General features: G+C 51.5%; 1 protein-coding gene across 9 annotated transcripts in view; it reads left to right on the forward strand.

The window, feature by feature from the left end:
* The window catches only part of CDK5RAP2 (CDK5 regulatory subunit associated protein 2), a 183465-nt gene that overhangs the window by 142942 nt on the left and 19189 nt on the right, over positions 1 to 21334 (forward strand). For 6 of the 9 annotated variants that reach the window (XM_070375007.1, XM_070375008.1, XM_070375011.1 and 3 more), the window contains 7 exons: positions 1233 to 1281; positions 3820 to 3992; positions 9165 to 9284; positions 14777 to 14893; positions 17310 to 17499; positions 18385 to 18506; positions 19559 to 19807. In XM_070375007.1, the coding sequence (XP_070231108.1) occupies positions 1233 to 1281; positions 3820 to 3992; positions 9165 to 9284; positions 14777 to 14893; positions 17310 to 17499; positions 18385 to 18506; positions 19559 to 19807 (1020 nt within the window). The remainder of the gene's footprint in view (positions 1 to 1232; positions 1282 to 3819; positions 3993 to 9164; positions 9285 to 14776; positions 14894 to 17309; positions 17500 to 18384; positions 18507 to 19558; positions 19808 to 21334) is intronic. The other 3 variants (XM_070375010.1, XM_070375009.1, XM_070375005.1) reach the window with 2 other exon arrangements.

Raw genomic sequence — 21334 nt, forward strand, 5'->3', positions numbered from 1 at the left:
TCCCAGGCTTCAATTTCCAGAGTTCGGAAATATTTTTAAAATACAGTTGTTCGCTTCTGAAACGTGGGCTCCGTGCTCCTTTGCGACGGCGTGTGGTGGCGCGCAGGGCAGCGGAGTGCCGTCCCCAGCTGTGTCCCCAGCCTGGTTTTGTTTTCCTTTGTCATTTCTTCCTGTCACCCACCTGCGGCAGACAGCGGCTTCTTCAGCTGCACGCACAACCTCCTTTTCCTGGGAATCCCGCTTCTCCGAGCCTTTCTGGAGGAGATAATTTCAGTGCAGATAGAGCTGTATGCACAAAGATGTTTCTTTTATAAAATGAAAAATACGAGAGGACCTCGATGTCAGCTAGGGAACTAGCAGAAACTGGTCCACGTCCAGCTCCAAGGGAATATTCCTGTTCTCGTTGAACATGACGTTTCTAAAGCAAACTTGGTAAGAGAAGTGCTCGTGATAAAGGCCAAAGTGAGGGTCTCCCCTGGTGGCTCAGTGGTAAGGAATCCACCTGCCAGTGCAGGGGACATGGTTTCGATCCCTGACCCGAGAGGATCGCACACTCTACGGAGCAGCCCCTGAAGTCCGAGTCCCCCGGAGCCTGTGCGCCACAGCGAGGACCCGGCGCGGGGAGAAGCCCACGTGCTGCAGCTGGGGAGGAGCCCCCTGCTCACCACGGCTGGAGAAAAGCTCACGCAGCACCCAAGACCCAGCGCAGCCCAACATAGATAAGGTTAAAAAAAAAATCACCATTAGTGTGCTAAAAAAAAAATAAAGGCCAAAGTGAGAGATTAAGTCACAATAACTAGCATCCGCGTTAGAATGCGTGGAGGAAAGAACAGAAGGGAAGCCAGGAGCAAGTCTGTGGTGAGAAGACTCTGGAATTTTGGACCCGGAGGGGAGTGACCTGCTTTCTGTGGGTCCTGTTCGCCGTCTCCTGCAACAGGCCTGTCTTCTGCTGGAATCAGAATTGTGGGGAAGCAGGAAGAGCCTGTATCCAGCCGTGCCCTCGTGATTGCTTTTTAGATTCAGTCCTGTCGCCTTCTATGGAACCAGCACTGGAGCTGGAGCCTGCAGTCTGAGCGGTATTCTTGGTAATCCAACGGTAAATCCTCAGGACTGTTACAGAGGAGTGTTTAAACAAATGGGACAGCACCTCTGCAAATGGATGAGCAAGGGATTATTAGGGAGCACTTCTTCTTTTCTTTTAATGTTTTCCTTCTTGATGTTTCTGCTTCCAGGAAATTCAGCTGAGGTGGAAATGAAAACCCAGAGAGAAGTGAGAGAGCGGTGAGTGTGCAGCACTGGGTAAGAGGCCGCGGTGGGTCAGCTTCATGTGCCAGCGTTTTGCATTCTGGGCTGCCTCCTGTCCTCTTAGTTTCCTGCATCTGGGGAATAAAGCGGAAACGCGTAGGAAATGAACACTGGCCACACAAAACCAGGAGTCGATGCGGGTGTCCCGCAGCCTCCCTGCAGCCGTGGGAGGTGCTCCTGGCGTTGCTCTCAAGCGATCTGACTCGGGCGACTCGTCCCTTCTGTTGGCCCGAGTCCCCGGAGCGTGAGTTCCAGGCTCCCGCCTGGCCCATCTGTCCTGTGGACCCCGCGCTGCAGTCTTGTCTGACTGCTGGTGGTTCTCCAGAGTGTGCGAGTGCACAGGCAGCGGCCCTGCCTTCCTCCTGTGATTTAAAACCCTTCTTCAGAGTCGGCTCACGGGAAGCGGCCCGCGCTCTCCCCGACCCCCTCGCCTCTGCCCTCACCCCAGGGTCCCTGGCCCTTCTCGTAGCGCTGGCCGCGTGGCTGCACTGCAGCACTGGCCATGTGGTTTCGAGGACTCCCTGAAAGGCAAGGAGGCAGCACTAACTAGGTGTTAGCGTGTGCCCGCTGCTGCCCTTGGCATCCGCGTCACTGTTTCTGACCCTACAAGGTGAGCATTCTTGTTCCCAGTTTAGGATGAGGAGCCTGAGGGGTCAGAGTTGCCTACGTGTCAAGGAGAGGCAGCACTGGGGTTTGAACTTGAATCTGTTGTTACTCTCACACCTGGATGCTTCTTGTTATTCCCTCTTGCCTTTTGAGGGCAAAGACTGTCTTATATATCTGTACACCTGCTCCAGCCCCAGCTTTCTGGCATGTGATTGGAATTTTTAAAAATGTTCGTGGTTTAAGTGGATCGTTTACACCCTTAGCTTGCCTCTGTGGCCAACTGGAAACATCAAGCTTGTGGCTTCCTCTGTTAACTTGTTCAAGGTTCTCACTGTTGTTAATGCTATCGATGTTTTGCTCCTCTTGGGAGCTGCGACCCTTTGGATCCCTCGGGCTGAAATAAAGAAATAGAGACTGGTCTGGGATGTGGCGTTTCCGATTTTCTTGGCATCATGAAAGCCACCAGCATCATTAGAGGGAGCAGGCAGGGAAGCGGCACAGCTCACTGGAGCACATTTCAATCAGGGCTCCTGTAAGGTTAGAAGAAACACTCCTCTCCCACTGCAGTATTCTCAAGAATCCCTGCCAGTGCGACCTTCCACTTCCACCCTGATGATAATGGGTCTCGTCCCATCGGCATGCTGTGGAGGGGGCAGTAAGGACCTTCCCGCTAGAGCTGTCTTAGCTGAGATCTGAAGGGTGAGGCTTGGGGTGGGGTTTTGGGAGTGTGTCTACCCTTGAGGGGTAGGAGATGTGGCCCCTTGGAGCTACGTGGCTGGTGGACAGAGCACGGAGCTGGGGAGGTGGGGTGGGCGGTGGTGCTTGGCCTGGTCCTCACATCCTGAATTAAGAGCCCAGATCCTGTTCTACAGGAAGAGGGGCATCTCCAAAGGAGGGCAGGCTGGGACTAGACAGGAGCAGACTTGCTGATCTGAAAACCAGCCGTGGTTGACTGGAGAATGGGCTGGGAGAAGGCAGGGAGGCTCGGTGGCCCTCCTCAGCCACCCTTCTCATCTCTGACAGGCTTGCTTCTGTCCCTTCTGTTCTCCCATCTTCAGCTGCAGGCTTAGCACTCGCATGGGGCACTCCTAAGCTAATTAAACGGGTGCCCTCGGCCCCTTCCTCCCTTTGCAGGGTGGCAGCGAGCCTGAGCATCCATCACGCTGTCTGAGTGAAGTCGCATCTGGTGTTTACCTGTTAATGAATGTGTTGCCGCTCTGGAGTCCTTTGCTCCTGTCTGAGCTTGTGAATAATGAGACACGAAGTAATAGGAAAAAGTGGGAGAAAAAAGAGCTTAAATTAAGACGCTCATCTATAACGGGGATTCACGTGGGCTTCTCACGAAGTTCAGGGTGTTTTTCCTCCTGCTGGAGGTGGCCCTTGGGAAACACAGGTTAATGACCAGGTGATTGCCTGAATGGTGATATTGGAACCAACTTGGGGACCACGAGGGTTTTGAGATTTGTAGACCCACAAGTCCACCTGTGGGTTTGTGTTGTCCCCACCCCCAACATTCTCCTGGGGGCTTGGAACCAGTCAGACGAGGGTTCAGATGGTTGCCCTGCCACGTACAAGCGGGCGAGGTTCTGATGTCCCACCGACTCCCAGCCCTGCCTGCGGATGGTCCTCCCAGCGAGGACAGAGAGTGTGAAACGCCTGGTACAGAGCGGCCTCTCTCAGGGCCCCCCCTGCCAGCCAGACAGTGGGTCCCCCTACTTCACTGACTGCAAGTCGAGCCCACTGAGCCCCTTTTTGGTTTGTTTATAGAACGTCTTTGCTAAAAATTGTCCTAGGGGTGCAAAAAGACCAACGTCGCAAGTATAGGTAAATGATAAAGGGCCAGTGTCCTTATCCTGGTGTGGGGCCTTAGTGTGGAACACGATTTCTCTTTCAATCCCGATGGTCAAGGACTGAAGAAGACAGCTTCACACACCAGCACGTTCTCCCCGAGTCCCCCGCGCCCTCGGCCTGTCGCGCGGCGTCCGACTGTGGACTGTCCGAGAAGTCCTGCTCCTCACAAGACCAGAAGCAAGACAGCGAGGCGGAGAAGGCGTCGGGCCTGGCAAACAACTTTTCACAAGGTAAGCCGCGCTTTCCCAAGCGTCGTAAACCTAGCTGAGATTTCCGGTTCGAACGGTAATTCACCCTCCTGCCTTCGTAGTGGAGGAGAGTGTAGCGACCTCTGACTGGTTACTGGATGAGAGGACCTCCCAGGAGGGCCCAAGCCCGTTGTTCAGACATCCGTTTATTGATGGAGAAACCTGCGGTTGTTGAAGGTGCTGGAGATTAGGGAAAAGTCGCCTTTGTTTTTGATGATGATGACTTGCCGTTTCCTCGCTTATCTGGCAGTGGCGGTCTGGAAAGCGCTGTGGTCACGGATCCGTCTGGTCAATTTCCTGTTATTTCTCTCAATCTCTTCCTGAGGCAATGTGGCTTTAAGACCCTTGGTTTGAATTGTACGGGTGCCCGAAAGGACCTCACCCCCTGTTTGGAGATTTTTGAATTTGATAAATCTGCTGTGTTTCTCTTTAGTGTGACCTTTGACCTTTGGGGTCAGCCCTTTGCCCTGCCTCTGACCGTGGAGCTGTGGGCTCAGCTGGCGGAATCATCCTCCTGAGGCTGTCCACCCTGAGCTCCCCTTACATCAGTCCTGATACCCCCTGCTGGGCCTCGGGTAGGGCTCACTGTTCATCATAAGTTCCAGGGATTGTTCAGACCCGAACAGAGAGATCTTCCCCAGTGAAAGGCCAGTAGTGTGTATCACAGGCTTTGCAGAGCACATGTCCTCTGCTGCACTGACTCAGTTGTGCTCTTGCAGCAGAAAGCAGCTGTAAAAATGCGTAATGAATGAGTGTGGGTATGTTCCAGTATAACTGTATTTACCTTTCAGACAGGCGGGGGCGCTTTGAGGCAGGCGCCCGCGTTTCCTGTATGCGTAATGAATGAGTGTGGGCATGTCCCAGTGTAACTGTATTTACCTTTCAGACAGGCGGGGGCGCTTTGCGGCAGGCGCCCGCGCTTCCTGACCCTTGCTCTAGACTCTGGGCCTCAGCTGACGTCCTCTGGTCCCTCACGTTTCCCGCGGCTTCTTTGCAAGGTGCCCAGAATGGACCCAGAGAACAAGTCAGATGCTTCCCTGCTAAAAGCTCTTTGTTGACACCTGATCATGTAGAACAAGGGTTTCAAAATTGTAAAACCTTTTTCTGGCAACAAAAACCGCCCCCCCCCCTTTTTTTTCAGATGAAACTGATTATATAAGAGATATATGAAATACAGAAAAGCTAAAACTTTCCAGAGTAGAGCCTTTATCCCCAGTGGTTGCCTCTGAGACTCGCAGTAGGATACTCAGGGTGTGGAGGAGCACAGTTTGAAAACAGGCCTAGAGCGTGATGTACGCGGGCTTGGCACAACGCAGGTGTCAGCTGCGCTCCTCCAGTAACCAGTCACCTGGATGTGTCTTCTTTGCATTTCTGGCTGTGACCCTCTGCAGTTTGTGAGTTTCTGCTCTTGGTTTTTCTGTGATTTCTGGCCGCACTATCAGCCTTTCGACTTAGGTCAGATTGTAAATTATTTCCCTGTCCATTTCGTAAATTATTTCCCTGTCCCTATCGCTCTCCTCCTCCTGCCCGAGATCCCTCCGAAGACGGAATCTTTGTGGGAGGAGCTGACGGAGGTGTGGGGCTTAGAGAGGGCGGGGTTTACAGGGCAGCAAGTCTGATCCTTGCCACTGGAATATCTGCATATCTGTGATCCCTGTTCTTTAAAATCCGCCCGCTAAGGTGGCACCAGGCACTTCCTCTTCCTCTCCCAGCCTGTCCCTCTTGTTTTCACTTTCCACCCGCTCCACGACTCCAGCCTTGGTTTATTTCCAGTGTAGAGCCATTCAGGTATCTCTTTCACCCCTTATTCCTCCTGAGGACACATGACCTTGGGCCTCTCAGGTGGGTTTTCAGGCACTTTCCTGAATGCAGACAGTGCTCTCTGGAGCCGTCCTAAGTAACCCACGGTTAGCTTCTTGGGGTCTGTTTCTCTGCTGTCTCTGCGTCCGTTTTTCCTTTTGTCGTGTTCGTAGTCGAGCAGAGGGGTGATTTACACTTGTGCTTTTTCCGCTCGGCATTGTATCGTAAGGTTTCCAACAGGTTACACAGCACTGTTTTCGGTGGCTTTGCTCGGCGTTGTATCGTAAGGTTTCCAACAGGTTACACAGCACCGTTTTCGGTGGCTTTGCTCGGCGTTGTATCGTAAGGTTTCCAGCAGGTTACACAGCATCGTTTTCGGTGGCTTTGCTCGGCGTTGTATCATAAGGTTTCCAACAGGTTACACAGCACTGTTTTCGGTGGCTTTGCTCGGTGTTGTATCATAAGGTTTCCAGCAGGTTACACAGCGCCGTTTCCGGTGGCTTTGCTCGGCGTTGTATCATAAGGTTTCCAACAGGTTACATAGCACTGTTTCCGGTGGCTTTGCTCGGCGTGTATCGTAAGGTTTCCAGCAGGTTACACAGCGCCGTTTCCGGTGGCTTTGCTCGGCGTTGTATCGTAAGGTTTCCAGCAGGTTACACAGCACCGTTTCCGGTGGCTTTGCTCGGCGTTGTATCGTAAGGTTTCCAGCAGGTTACACAGCACCGTTTCCGGTGGCTTTGCTCGGCGTTGTATCGTAAGGTTTCCAGCAGGTTACACAGCGCCGTTTCCGGTGGCTTTGCCGTCGTGTATCGTAAGGTTTCCAGCAGGTTACACAGCGCCGTTTCCGGTGGCTTTGCTCGGCGTTGTATCGTAAGGTTTCCAGCAGGTTACACAGCACCGTTTCCGGTGGCTTTGCCGTCGTGTATCGTAAGGTTTCCAGCAGGTTACACAGCGCCGTTTCCGGTGGCTTTGCTCGGCGTTGTATCGTAAGGTTTCCAGCAGGTTACACAGCGCCGTTTCCGGTGGCTTTGCCGTCGTGTATCGTAAGGTTTCCAGCAGGTTACACAGCGCCGTTTCCGGTGGCTTTGCTCGGCGTTGTATCGTAAGGTTTCCAGCAGGTTACACAGCGCCGTTTCCGGTGGCTTTGCCGTCGTGTATCGTAAGGTTTCCAGCAGGTTGCACAGCGCCGTTTCCGGTGGCTTTGCCGTCGTGTATCGTAAGGTCTCCAGCAGGTTACACAGCGCCGTTTCCGGTGGCTTTGCCGTCGTGTATCGTAAGGTCTCCAGCAGGTTGCACAGCGCCGTTTCCGGTGGCTTTGCCGTCGTCTGCTGAACGGCTGAGCTGCCGTTTTCCTTTTGTTTTCCCTGTTGCTGAACATTTAAGTCATTTTCTAAAATTTCACAATTGTGAAAAGTGCTGCGGGGAATGTCTTTGAACATGAAGCTTTCCCCTTATTTCGGGACACTTTCTTGACCTAGATTCTATAAACTGGAACTACTTGGCAGAAGATGTGTATACTGTTGTTTTGGTGCTTGCTTCTTGCAGGATGGGTTTTAAAGAATCAGCATTTGTCAGAAGGGTATTATTGTAAGAGGGACAGATAATTTTCTCCAGTGTTGTTAAGACAAGTATAGTGTTTCCTTCTGCCCAGTTAAGGCTGCATAATTAACGAGTGGTGTCCAATTCGACTGGGAATGTGTCCTTAAGCTGAAGGGATGATTGCAGCTTCCAGCCAGACTCAGAAGATGTGTTCTACCGATCGTTGCTGAGCGTTTTTGCCCCAGAAGCTGGCAGCGTGTGGCGTGGATAAACCAGCAAGGAAGCTAAGTTCCTGACTCACTCGGACCTGACGGCTGCTGAGAGATTTGGGGGCACAAGGCAGAGGCGGAGGCGTGGTGCCATGACACCCCAGTGTACTGCAGGCAGAGTCCTCAGTCCGCCAAATGACTTGCCACACTTCTGGCATTAATAGGAGATAGCTGAGGATCTGGGAACTAAGTCCTCCCATAAACATTCAAATTCATGGCAAAATTACTATTTAATTAGGAAAAGATCTGTGACATTGTGCTACTTGTAAATGAAAGTCATTTTGGAGGAATTAAAACTGGGTCGTAACATTAGTATAATGTTTTAAAGCAAATGTTATCAAGACATGCTGAGTATGTCCTAATTGATGAATTAAAGGCGTTAGTTTTGCCTTTGTATACTTAATGTGATTATGCTGTAAACACTAATTCTAGAGACCTACCTTTGGACTGGAACTTTGCTTCCTTCATTCTTTCTTAAAGTGAGACGTGGCAGAGGCTGAGAAAATAATGCATTCTCGTTTTAGAAAATTCAGAAAATTTAAATTTTTATATATTGTCAAATATTATATTAAGATATAAAAGTTTTGAGAAGCCTAAGATCTACCACCTAAAGGCAACCTCTGTTAATATTTAGATGTATTTCCTTCTTTTGCATATATATATATCTTTCCTGTCTGCAGGTTTTTAAACAGAGTTGTGATTATGCCGAATAACCCATTTTGTATTTATATTTTCCCATCATATTTTATGGTCTTCAAAATATAATTTTAATGGCTGTGTAGTACTGTATCATAATGGATATAATGCCGTTAATTTAATAATTTGAGTTATTTTCAATTCTGACTATTATAAAAAGTGCTAAGATGAACATTTCCATACATTCTGGTAAATGATTATCAGCATCTCTGGTGGTCTCTTTAAATAGATTGCTGAAAATAGAATTATTTGGTAAAAGATATTGTAAAGAACCTCTCTAATGATTATTAATAAAATGGTCCCCAGAGTCATATACATTTATACCCACACTAACAGGATATACTTCTTGAGAGAGCTCTTCTTAACCATTCTCACTAGTGTTGGGGTTACTGTTTTGCCTTGTTTTTAAGTCTTAAATTAATAAGTGATAAATGGTTAACATAGTCCTTTCAAAGAATTAGTCTCAAAAATATCTGAATTTGTTATGAAAGTGGCTTAATCAACTCTTTAGCAATTCAGGCAAACTTGAAAGCAATCTTTTAGTTTCACTGAAAGGAAGATTTTAAATTAATATTTGATATTTAGAAGAATAAAAGGCTGTATTAGTGTTAGCATTAAAATTGTATGAAGTGTAATTTTTCCATGTGATGTAAAGTATCTTCTTCATGGAGCGCTGCAGAGAGTCATCACAGACAGGCTGTGGGCAACAGCTCAGCACGCCCATGCCCGGGGAGGACTCTCTTAACACAGCCAGTATTTCTTAGAATTTCAGGATCACTGCATAGTTCATAAATTATTCAGTTCGTTGGGGGCTTCAGACTTTAAATTAAAAATACCCTCCTTCCTGTAGACTTACTGATGGAACATATACAAGAAATTCGAAGTTTGAGAAAACGTTTAGAGGAATCTATTAAAACAAATGAGAAGCTACGGAAACAGCTGGAACGACAAGGGACTGAATGTGACCAAGGTAAGGTGAACGTTCCCACAGGGCCGTGAGGGGTTCCTTTGTGACGCTTCTGCCTGGATAAGCATGCTGTGTATCGGGAAGAGCCTTGAACTTGTGGCCAGAGAGATTTCAGCTCAGATCCTGACTTCACTGCTTACTTAACCTTGCTGACTCTCAGTTAGCAGTGATTTATCTGTTAAGTGGGGGTAACAGTTTATTACCAGTTTATTAAACTGGTAATAAAATTCCCAGTTTATTCTGGTGGTGATGAGAATTACGGGCGCTAACACCAGTGGAGTGCCCGAAGCCCTGGCACAAAGCGCGTGCCTGATACGTGTTTATTTCTCGGTCGCTGGGGGGTCTGCTATCTTCCAGAGTCCTGAACCGCGAGTGGCTCCTCATTTGATTCCAGAAGCTATAGTGAGACAGATTTTGTTGTTGTTTAGTCAGTCGTGTCTCTCTTGTGACCCCCATCGCCTGTAGCCCACCAGACTATTCTGTCCATGGGATTTCCCAGGCAAGAATATTGGAATGAGTTGCCATTTCCTGCTCCAGGAGATCTTCCTGACCCAGAGATCGAACCCGCGTCTCCTGCATTGACAGGCAGATTCTTTACCACTGAGCCATTGGGGAAACACACCACCCCCCGCAGTGAGATAAGATAGATATGTTAAAATAACACAGCAGAGTTTTGTCTTTTGTCAATAACAGATTCTAAAAGCATGAGCACTTTAGCAATCTGATAACTCCCACATGCCAGTCATGAGGGCGTTCCTCCATAACCACAATTAGCCCTGCATGGAATATTCTTCCATGATAAACTTTAAAAATGCCTGTTTCTCCCATAGGTAGGACATTCACGTGGTTCAAACATTAATATCCCCGTCCTGTACCATCAGTCCTGCTCTGCCTTCTCTCCTCCCACCTTTGTTAGTTTTCTCTCCACCCTTAGAGTGTTAGCGCAAGTACAGACGTGTGTTCTTATTCTCCTCATCACCTACCTGAAAAGCAGAATACTTTATATCACTGTTGTGTTCGTCTTACCACTGAATACTCGGTTTTGGGATCTTTCCTTTTTTGCTCCAAAGGGAGTGTTCTTACCCTGGGAAGAATGTGTCTTGAGAGCAGCTTTGGGCACAGCTTTGTCTGCAAGCTGGCCTGGCCTGGACTGGGACCCACCTCTTCTATTAGCATTGTGACTTTGGGCATTTCTCCCTTCCTTCCCCATCTTCATTATCTTATAAAACGGGGTCATTGTGAGATTAAATGAGACGCTATAAATAGGGCCTTGCTCAGCACCTCACTCAATAGATGGTGGTTTTCTTCATTACCATCAGTTTTATTTTGCTGTTTTATTCTGTATAACATGATCAGTGTAACATTACAAAGCTCTGCGGTGGGTGAGGACCCCTCGTGTCATTGCCATTGATAGTGATGAGAAAAGTGGGTTCTGGAAAGATGGAGTCTCATTGCCATTGATAGTGATGAGAAAAGTGGGTTCTGGAAGGATGGAGTCTCATTGCCATCGATAGTGATGAGAAAAGTGGGTTCTGGAAAGATGGAGTCTCTTTGCCATTGATAGTGAGGAGAAAAGTGGGTTCTGGAAAGATGGAGTCTCATTGCCGTTGATAGTGATGAGAAAAGTGGGTTCTGGAAAGATGGAGTCTCATTGCCATTGATAGTGATGAGAAAAGCGGGTTCTGGAAGGATGGAGTCTCATTGCCATTGATGGTGATGAGAAAAGCGGGTTCTGGAAAGATGGAGTCTCATTGCCATTGATAGTGAGGAGAAAAGTGGGTTCTGGAAAGATGGAGTCTCATTGCCATTGATAGTGATGAGATAAGTGGGTTCTGGAAAGATGGAGTCTCATTGCCATTGATAGTGATGAGAAAAGTGGGTTCTGGAAAGATGGAGTCTCATTGCCGTTGATAGTGATGAGAAAAGTGGGTTCTGGAAAGATGGAGTCTCATTGCCATTGATAGTGATGAGAAAAGTGGGTTCTGGAAAGATGGAGTCTCATTGCCATTGATAGTGATGAGAAAAGTGGGTTCTGGAAAGATGGAGTCTCATTGCCATTGATAGTGAGGAGAAAAGTGGGTTCTGGAAAGATGGAGTCTCATTGCCATTGATAGTGATGAGAAAAGTGGGTTCTGGAAAGATGGAGTCTCATTGCCATTGATAGTGATGAGAAAAGCGGGTTCTGGAAAGATGGAGTCTCATTGCCATTGATAGTGATGAGAAAAGTGGGTTCTGGAAAGATGGAGTCTCATTGCCATTGATGGTGATGAGAAAAGTGGGTTCTGGAAAGATGGAGCCTCATTGCCATCGATAGGAGAAAAGTGGGTTCTGGAAAGATGGAGTCTTATTGCCATCTATAGTGATGAGAAAAGCGGGTTCTGGAAAGATGGAGTCTCATTGCCATTGATAGGAGAAAAGTGGGTTCTGGAAAGATGGAGTCTTATTGCCATCGATAGTGATGAGAAAAGCGGGTTCTGGAAAGATGGAGTCTCATTGCCGTTGATAGTGAGGAGAAAAGTGGGTTCTGGAAAGATGGAGTCTCATTGCCGTTGATAGTGAGGAGAAAAGTGGGTTCTGGAAGGATGGAGTCCGTGGCAGCGCCCGCATCTCTGGTCCCCAAGTCCGCTCTCTAGTCCGGCATAACCATCAGCCTGGAAGGACATCTTTTCAAAGTGCTGTGTGTGTGGCGGTGTGCAAGGCAGAGAGACTGCTTCCATCTCTCTCTCTCCCCCCGCTGCCCCTCTCTCTCCCGACTGCCCCTCTCCCCGCAATCCTGCATCCTCCCCTCCTCCCCATCTCACTCCAGGGAAATTGATTAATCTGAGTTATTAGTCACATCACACACAGGAAAGAGACGCACGCCTGGGCCCACCGCAGTTACTCGTGGTAATGCCCGAATTAGATTCTGTCTGTTTTACATTTTCCCAGGCAAATCCAATCGTAGAATTATTTGGGGGGCTCAAATGGCCACCAGCTACAATGGAGCGGGCAATTGCTCTGGAGAGTAATTCGCTCTGATGGGAAGGTTTACAGAAAGACATTCATGAAGTATTTATGCTGGCGGAGAGACATGCTGCTCTCGCCGTGTTGCCACAGTCCCTGAAAAGACAAGGAAATAATAGTGTTTCAGCCTCCCCTGCTGTGAGACGGTTGTCCTGGGAGCAGGTCTGAGAAAGGCACAGCTCCTTGTAATGTGGAGGTGGAATATCGCTAAACCTGTCACCCTCGGTGTTAGGTCTTCCGGCTTGTCGCCAGTTACACAAGCTTCCAGTGATGATGCTCAGAAGAAAGACGGGTCTCTTAGCATCAGAAGTGGACCCCGCCAGCTCAGGCTTTGTCAGAAACTGTTCCTTGGCCCCATTACCTCTTTGAAAAGTGACCGCCTTAGCCGTGGTCATGGAAGACTTCTGGAGAAGCTTAGCTGCTCATCCAGGTCGTTCTTTGGTCCTCTTTTGGCTCCAGCTGGTCATCAGTTGTGTGTTAACATGGTAATAGTGAGTAATATTAGCATCGATCATTTTTATTGAGTTCATAGAGGGGTAGGGAAGTTAGGTGACTTGCCTGAGATCGTGCAGCTATTAAGAAGCCAGAGCCGAAGTTCAAACCCAAGTGTCTCTAAGAGGACACCAGAGTTTACAGGGGAGCGTGGAGGAAGATGGTGGGGAGAGAGGGATGTCAGTGAGAAAAGATGACGCTGTAACTAGGGAATCATTCCCGTGAGGAAGAGGCAGTGCTTGTGCAGCAGAGCGAGTGAGCTCTGGCTGCTGGAGACGCAGGGCCGAGCCCTCCTCCTGGGGAGTCTGAGTGCTGCGTTGCTGCTGTTTATTCGCTAAGTTGGGTCAGACTCTTCTGTGACCCCGCGGACTGTAGCCCTCTAGGCTCCTCTGTCCATGGGGTTTCCCAAGTAAGAATACTGGAGGGGGTTACCACACAGGTAATCAGTTGTGTATCAGGGTGTTTTCAGCTGCAGGTAACAGAACAGGAGTAAGAAGCTGGTGCAAACAACGGGGATTTTTGTTTTCTTATAGAGCAGGCAGTCCAGGGCAGGCAGTTGTAAGCGGGTCTTACTGCTGATTGACTGGGAGCAGAGCGTGGGGTTAATACTTGTGGGGCTGCCGCCTCCCCTCCTCTCGGGACGGAGTCCAGAGGAGGGAATGGAGCAGGTGGGGCTTGCTCCTCCCCTCCTTCTCTCTTCATCCGGGCGGAAAATCTTTCCCAGAAGTTCCCAGCAGGCTTCCTGTCAAACCTCATCGACCAGAAGTGGCACAGGACTGTGCTCTAGCCGCCCCGGAGGCTGGGAGAGCAGGTGTCTGGCCCTCGGGCTCTGCGGTGTGGTCGACTCCATCAGTAAGGACGGCAAGGGAGGCATCTGTCTGCCACGTGCAGAAAGCACCTTGCTCGGCAGGTGCCCTGCAGGCGTGTGGCCATGGACAGGAGCCGTACACGTGGTGCGGGCGTGGGCGGTTCAGTGCGCAGGGAGTACTGACGCAGAGCGTCGGGGAGCTGTCCGGCCAGAGGAAGGGCTAGGATTTCAGGAGACAGACTCGAGCCCGGGCAGGTGTCTAGGGATGAGGGAACTGATCAGAGTGCGTGAGGGACCTCAGACCCAGTCTTTAGAACCTGGTGTTTTCAGTCTGCACGCTGGGGCAGTGAGCTTGAGCTATGAGTTGAAGGACGAGTGTGATTTCAACAGTTGAGCAAGGTGGCAGGCTCTCTGGACAAAGGGGATACGTGGTCCAGTAAAGCATGTGTTTAACCATGCGGTGTGTTTGGAGCACAGGGTGGCTCGGTTGGGCTGAGGGTCTAGTGTGAGAAGGAGTGGGGTGGGCTGTGAGGTTCGAGCTAATAATAGAGACTTGACGTTTGGACCTTGTGTTTGGTTGTGTGATTATCTTTCACGGTGGTGGTGCCATCAAATGGTTTTGAGCAGAAAAAAATAAAGAGGAAACCACGAACGGGCTGCGTTTAGGACGATCATTTTGTTGGCTGAGGCCATAGGGCCAAAATACGGCTGAGCCACAGGGCAGAGCAGAGCGGGCCAGGGGGTGTGGCCTGACTGTGGAGTGGAAGAAGGCGCCTTTGGGCCGGCTCCCAGGGTTCAGCTCGGGTTGGGGTAGCGGTGAGACATCCACACAGGCAGGAAACAGGAGGGAGGGTGGGAAAGGTGAGGTGTGGACCGGAGCCTCGGTGGAGAGGTCCCCGGAGGGCTCGGCCCTCAGGAGAGAAGTCATGGAGGCTGAGATCACCACCCGCCTCCTGCCCGGCTCCTCCTCTGTCCTGCCCGAGGGCAGGTAAGATGCGGGGAGTCCCCTCCGTCTCCTCTTTCAAACTCACTCTCCTTTCCCTGTGGGCTCTGGTAGCGTCTTACGTAGTTCACAGGAGTACTTTTCATGATGTGTTGTGTTTCCTCATTATTTAAAACTGTTTTCTAGAAAGTTCCATGCACTTGGGCCTGAAGACCATCCATAAATTGTGACTTCTGTGTGTTTTTATAGGTTCTTCAAACGTTTTGGGTTATGGTCCAGAGGTCCACAATTCTCTGACATCAGAAGTACGTTTCCTGAGGAAGCAGAACCAGGCCCTCAATACGATGCTCGCTAAAGGATCCAGAGGTAAAAACTAGAGGTACAGCCGGGAGCCCACAGGCCCCTGTGATGTGGGAAGGGTGCGGATGCTGGAGTTGGACCAACCTGCGTTCAAGTCCTGTGGCTCTGTGCCTTCGGGCCGGTCACTCAGCCTCTCTGAACCTCAGTATCGTTAGCTGTAAAATAGGAGCTCTTCATCGGGCTGTTGTGACAGCTAAGCTGTAAGAGCCTACAGCGGGTTGCCTCCGTGGGGCTGAGTAAATGTTTCTTCACTTGTCACCCTCCCCTCTGTGCAGCCGCCTCTCACTCAGTTCACAGCGGAAGAGAGAGGGCTGGAAATATGTTACTCCCCAAATTTCAGAGACTTTCTACTACCAGGAAAGCTTTTCCAGGATTTCTTTTGTGGAGGTTTAGTCACTAAGTCGTGTCCAGCTCTTGTGACCCCATGGACAGTTAGCCCGCCAGGCTCCTGTCCCTGGGATTCTCCAGGCAAGAATGCTGGAGTGGGTTGCCATTTCCCTCTCCAGGGGATCTTCCTGACCCAGGGATCAAACCCAGGTCTCCTGCATTGCAGGCGGATTCTTTACTGAGCCACCAGGGAAAAGGACAGTGTTTCTCTTCTTTCCATTCCTTCTGTGTGGAGCTTAGCCCTCAAAGAGGTTTCACTTGTATTTTCTGACAATGCATAAAATGCTTCCGGAATGACGTGATTATTAGTCCTGCCCTACAGGTGAGCACCTGAGGCTGGGGAATTGACTGGCCTGCGGTCACAGGGCCAGAGGTGGTGGAACCAGAACTCAGGCCAGCTTATCCCATTTTCACTAGAGATACTGACTTAAGAGATGAAACTGGGGCTTCCGCAGATCATTCATTCATTCGGCAAACACCTCCTGGTGCCTCTTCTGTATCGCAGCCCGTGTAGGTTCTGATTCAGAGTTGAGTGGGACCTGATCCCTTTCTGCAGGGGAGCTCACGGTCTGACGGGAGAGAGAGCCAGGCGACTGTGTCAGACCAAGGTGAGGATCAGCCATCATAAATCCTCAGGGAGAGCGGGACCCTGGGGAAGGCATCCTGACCCAGGAGGAGCTGGCCTTCAAGAGCTGAGTCTGGGATATTAGTAGGGATTAGCAGAGGTGCCTGAGGTTTAGAGGGCTTCCCGGGTGGCTTAGTGGTAAAGAATCTGTTTGCCAATGCAGGAGACGCTGGTTCAATCCCTGGGTCAGGAAGCTTCCCTGGAGAAGGAAATGGCAACCCACTCCAGTAATTCTTGCTTGGGAAATCACAGGGACAGAGGAGCCTTGCAGGCTGCAGTCCGTGAGGTTTCAAAGAGTCAGACGAGACTTAACAACTTAAACGACAGCTAAGGTTCAGAAGAGCCGGGGCATTTTAAATAGAAAGAAGAGGGTGGACGGAGGCCCAGGGGTTAGAGGTGGGGGTGGAGTCTGGACTGGTCCAGAGTTGTAGGAAGCTCAGTGTGGTTGCAGCCTGCGGGGAGAGGAGAAAGCTTGCTCAGAGATGATCAAGTCATGGTTAAGAGTGGAATCAGAAAAGCTGGATCTGAATCCTGGCTCTGTCAGTTACTGGCTATGTGACCTCGGCAAAGCCTTAGTCTCTCTGATCCTTAACATCCTGTCTGAAAAATAGAGAGTAAGCCAAGTGCCTCCATGGAGGCCTACTCTGAAGAGTAAGCAGGAATGGTACACAGGAAGATCTCAGGGTAACAGTGAGCTCTGTGGTGACGTCAGCCATTGGCAGCACTGGCAAAGCCCGCAGCCGCCGGCGCACTGGCAGCCATCAGTGTGCTGTGAGGCCCTGAATGGAGCCTGTACCTGTAGCTCAGTTACTACTCCTGGCCACGCACATGAGGAAACTGAGGCGCAGAGAAGTAGAGTCTGGCTGAAGCTGCTGCGGTCAGTAAGCGGAGGAGCTGCACCCGAGCACGCCCCTCGTCTCCAGGCCTTGTGGGGGCCGTGTATCCCTGAGCCCCGGTGCTGCTTGTCCCTTGGGAGCGCTGGCCTCCGGGCCTGGCGGTGGTGGCTGAAGGGCCGTCTGCACAGCCCGCTGGCCTCCCAGCGGGCCTCTCAGACTTGCCCAGCACCCATCGCCAGAGTCTTGAGCCCCGTTTCTTGCCTCTGTCTCCAACGTCTGCCCAGTTTTTGCTCTGTGAAGGCACAGTAACTAGGTTGGCACAGCCCATTATTTAATAGAAAATTAAACGGGCTCATCTCATCCCAGTGACGTTTAACCTGCAGCCTTGATGTTGACAGATTTATCTGCCCAAAATGCATGAGATAATTGGAATACCACAATCACAAATGCCAGATGAAATCTCCTTCTCTCCTTTGTATTCTTGGCGTGCTCCGGCTAAAGTGCTGTATTTGCGTAATGAGGTTGGGAAAAACAAACGGTGTCTCCTCTCAGCGGCGCTTCTCTGTGCGTGCAGATAAACAGAAGGAGAACGAGAAGCTGCGCGAGGCCCTCTCCAGGAAGGCTGCCAGCCTGGAGCACCTCCAGGGGGAGCTGGCCGCTGTGCAGGCGGAGAAGGAGCGGCTGCAGAGAGAGGTAGACGGGAAGGAGAGTGAGAACCAGCGGCTGCTTCAGGAGGCATGCCACGGCCGCAGGGCGCTGAGCAGGTGGGGCCAGGGTCCTCTGCCCGGGGACGGGTGCAGTAAGCACACGACACACGGCATGGCAGGTGGGAATGAAATGAGAGCAGGAAGTCATCTGAGTCAGGGGGCAGGGCCTGGGGGCCAGGTGGCTCTGTTTCATCCCGGGAGCATCAAAGCCGGCCTCTGCAAAGGTGCTGTTGAGCAGCCACTGGAGGCAGTGAGCGCGTACACCCTGTGGAGCCTCTGGAAGATCCTTCTCTTTGGAAAGGATGAGGGCCCGGGGCGGGGTGTCCTTGGCCTGTGCAGGGCAGAGCAGGGGGCCCTGCTGGAGGAGGGGTTGGGATGGAAGAGGGCCCTGGGGCCTGGGAGGACCTTGGCTTTCATGCTGAGTGACCGGGAAGCCACGGGCGATTCTGCACACAGGGTTGACACGCATCTGACTCGGACTCTGAGCCGATCATGCTGACTGCTCCTCCGCAGGCCCCTCTGTCCCTGTGGTCTCCATCTCGTCCCGTGGGTCTCAGCAGCCCCGTCAGCTCTCCTGGTTCCCCCTGACCTTTAGTTCCTGAGGTTGCCCTGCTTCCCCAGCGCGGTGCAGTGATCCGTAAGCTCATGGTCTGTGCCTTCACAGCCCTGCTTCTCTCCTGAGCTGGGCACCCCTGGGTGAGACATAACCATTCTGTGTTTCACTTCCTCACATTCCTGAGTTGGGCATTCGTAGCGCGTCCCTCTTGGGGTGTCTGTGAGGATGACCCAAGACCTCAGATGTCAAGGGCTGGGCCCGGAGGGGCCCTCAGGATGCACCTCAGCACGCCAACAGTCTCGGCCACACTCTCCGGGTCACGGTGGGACTGCCTGCCCGCCGTGTGAGACTAACCTCTCCTCCCCCTGCCGGCGGGGCCTTTGCAGGCTGCAGGAGGAGTCGGCGTTGAGGCAACAGCTGCTCTTGCAGAGCGACAAGCTCCTGAGGGCCCTGCGGGCGGAGCTGAAGGTGTATGAGAAGCTGGACCAAGAGCAGCGGAGGCCGCGAGGTACTGGGCACTCTGGCCGGGCGTGCTCTCCTCTCCACCAACAGCAGGCTGGCCCTCTGTCCTCAAACCCCAGGCCTGCCTCCCTGGTGGAGCAAGTTGACTCTGAGGCAGGCTCTCCGGCCCACCCTCCTTCTGAAGCGGCAGCAGGAAGCAGGGAAGGACTGAGGCTCGGGAGCCCAGCCGGCTGAGGTCTGGGTTCTCACAGCCTCGCATGCCCGGCTGTGCCTCCCGTAGTCAGCTTGCCACTTTGGGCCTCTTCCTTCTGCCGCAACACACGTCTGCTAATCTCGGTTCTATGCAGTCATGAAAATTAGATGCGATCATTTATTAAACGTCCTAGCACAGTACCTGGCACGTAGTAGACACTTGAGAAATAACAATTTTCCTGCGAGTGTATTTTTTTTTTTTTGGCCCATTCATTCAGCGGATAATCAGGGAGCACCTGCTGTGCGCTGAGCATTGCTCTGGAGATGGTTGCTGGTCCGCGCTCTGTCCTAGAGAGATACCGGATCAGAGTGACTTGACTGTAAACTCTGATGTTTTAGAATCAATTTTGAGGTGTGGTGGGGGGTTTTGTTGTTGTTGTTGTTTCCTTTTCAACTAATTTTCCAGATGGTTTCTCCCTATTGAAAGTTTATCTAGAAAAGGGTCACCTCTTAGCTTTCATTTTCTCCTCAAGTTGCTCTTCTTATTCCTGCTGTTGTGCCTTTTTAATACACTGCAGCTCTGAAAATCATCCCCTTTCATTCTATAATTCCAGCCCAAATAGATTTTATTACTACTAGACATAATTTTGGGGTTTGGTGTGCAATTTGCTAGGCCTTAATGGCCAGAAGCGAAGATTAATTTCCAGCTCTTACTTAGCCTGTGGAATAGCAGCAATTAAGTCTGCCAATATTTTTGTTTTTAAAGTCGAGTTGTTATTTTCAACTGTTCCCAGTCCTTGGGCAGGGGAGGAAGGTGGTGGTGGCGGCGGGTGGCAAGCACCGTCCGCTCACGGCTGACCTTTGGCAATGGACGGTGTTGAGGTTTCCCTTTGCTCACGTTCGCAGAGGCCGGTGTGGAGGCGTCAGGAGAAGGCTGGAGGGGTCGGGACCTCCTGGGCCACCTGCATGGCCTCCTGGCCGAGGTCCAGGCTCTGCAGGCGTTGCTGGAGAAAAGCATCGAGACCAACATGACGCTGCAGAGCTGGGTGGAGGAGCGGCTGGTGCAGGACGGGCAGAAGGCCCGGGAAGCCGCTCTCGCTTTGGCTCTGCAGACCCTGTCCGCCCCCGAGCGGCCCCTGCCGCTGGACGAGCCAGGTACTGTCCTGCCTCCCCCCACCGTCTGAGACACAGCCCTGCGCGTTTGTGCGGGACACGTGAGCTTCTGAGTCCCACCCTCGCCCCACAGGGGTGTCTGCCCACCGCCGCAGACTTGCCAGACCCCGGGAGCCTGGGCCTGACCGCCAGGAGGCTGTCACCTTTGGCAAAATGCCGTCGTCTCTGCCTGGGGCCTGTGGATTCTCAGGGCAGCCGAGTCGTGGCTTCCAGCCACCTTGCTGCCTCCCGCCCCCCACTTAGTCCTGTCCACATCACCCGCTGCTGGAAATCCATTTTAGTCCCTTTTACCACCTTTAAAAGAGGTTCTACGCCTCTTCCTCCAGCTGTCAGTGTCTCAGGATCTGAAAAGCTTCCTTGCAGTTTTGGACGCTGGTTCTGTTTGGCGTTTTCTTGCCGGTTTTTTGTCTGGCCTTGCAGAGGCTGTAGAGGGGGCAGGGAGAGGATAAACTGGGCTCCTGGACCCTCTGTCCCCTCCCACATAGGTCCGGAAGACACCGGCAAGGGCTCAGGCTCAAAGCAGTCAGCCAGGCCAGCCTCCTTGCTCTCTTTATGAAGGAACCAAAACTCAGAGAGGGCAAGAGACTTTTCCAGAGTTACCGCAAGTCGGTGGCAGAGCTGGAGCTAGAAATCATGCCCAGCTCCAAGGCCACTGTTTCTGAAGCGCCGCCTGGAGGGCCTCGGGGGTCTGGGGTCACCGTGCTCATGCCCGCAGGGTGGGTGTGTGCATCGGGGGCGGGGAGTAAGTTTATACTTACACTCTACTTGGATTGGGACTTACACCTCTCGCCTTTAATTTAGAAAGTTACAATCTCTCAGAGACCACCCAGTCACCCAGCCTTGGAACTTGCAGTGGCTGACTCATGGGTTCCTCCTTGGGAAGGGTTTTAAAATTTGAACCAAAAAGGTGCTGTGACAATGTGGAAAAGAAAAAAGGAAAAGGTCCTTCATGTTATAAAACGTTAGTTTTTGTGCTCTGTGCTTTGCGTTGCTTCATCTGGTGATCGGGTATAGGCGTGAATTCATAAGGTTCAGATCCGTTTTTGTGGCTTTCTTTGTTTTTGCCCAATATTACGTCACCAGTGTTACCCCTTCCTTCACACGGGCTTCCTAACTAACTGTTTTCAGAGGATTGTCAGTCACCAAACCATTGCACTGGTGATGGTTAGCGTGGTCTCTGAGTCGGCGCTTTAGTGAACATCAGCATTAGCACGATTGTTCTGTTGAGCGGTGTTCTGAGGATACGATCCTGCAAGGGGGGCCTCGCAGGGCTGGGGGCGCCCCTGCTGCCGCCGTCTGCATGGGTGATGTATCAGCAGCGGCCTGGCCAGAGGCCCTTAAGTAGAGGTCTGTCCTGGCCCTTCTAGAACTTTGCGGAGATGGGACCAAGGAGACTGTTGGTGTAAGCGAGGGAGACTGAACCAGGGAGGCTAGCCTGGGGCTTGGGGTGCCCAGGATGGACTCTGGGGCAGGTGAAGTGAGGTCGTTGAACAGCCTTTGCCTGTTTTG

This window comes from Bos mutus, chromosome 8 (genome assembly GCF_027580195.1).
Source record: "Bos mutus isolate GX-2022 chromosome 8, NWIPB_WYAK_1.1, whole genome shotgun sequence".
Classification (NCBI taxonomy): Eukaryota; Metazoa; Chordata; class Mammalia; order Artiodactyla; family Bovidae; genus Bos; species Bos mutus.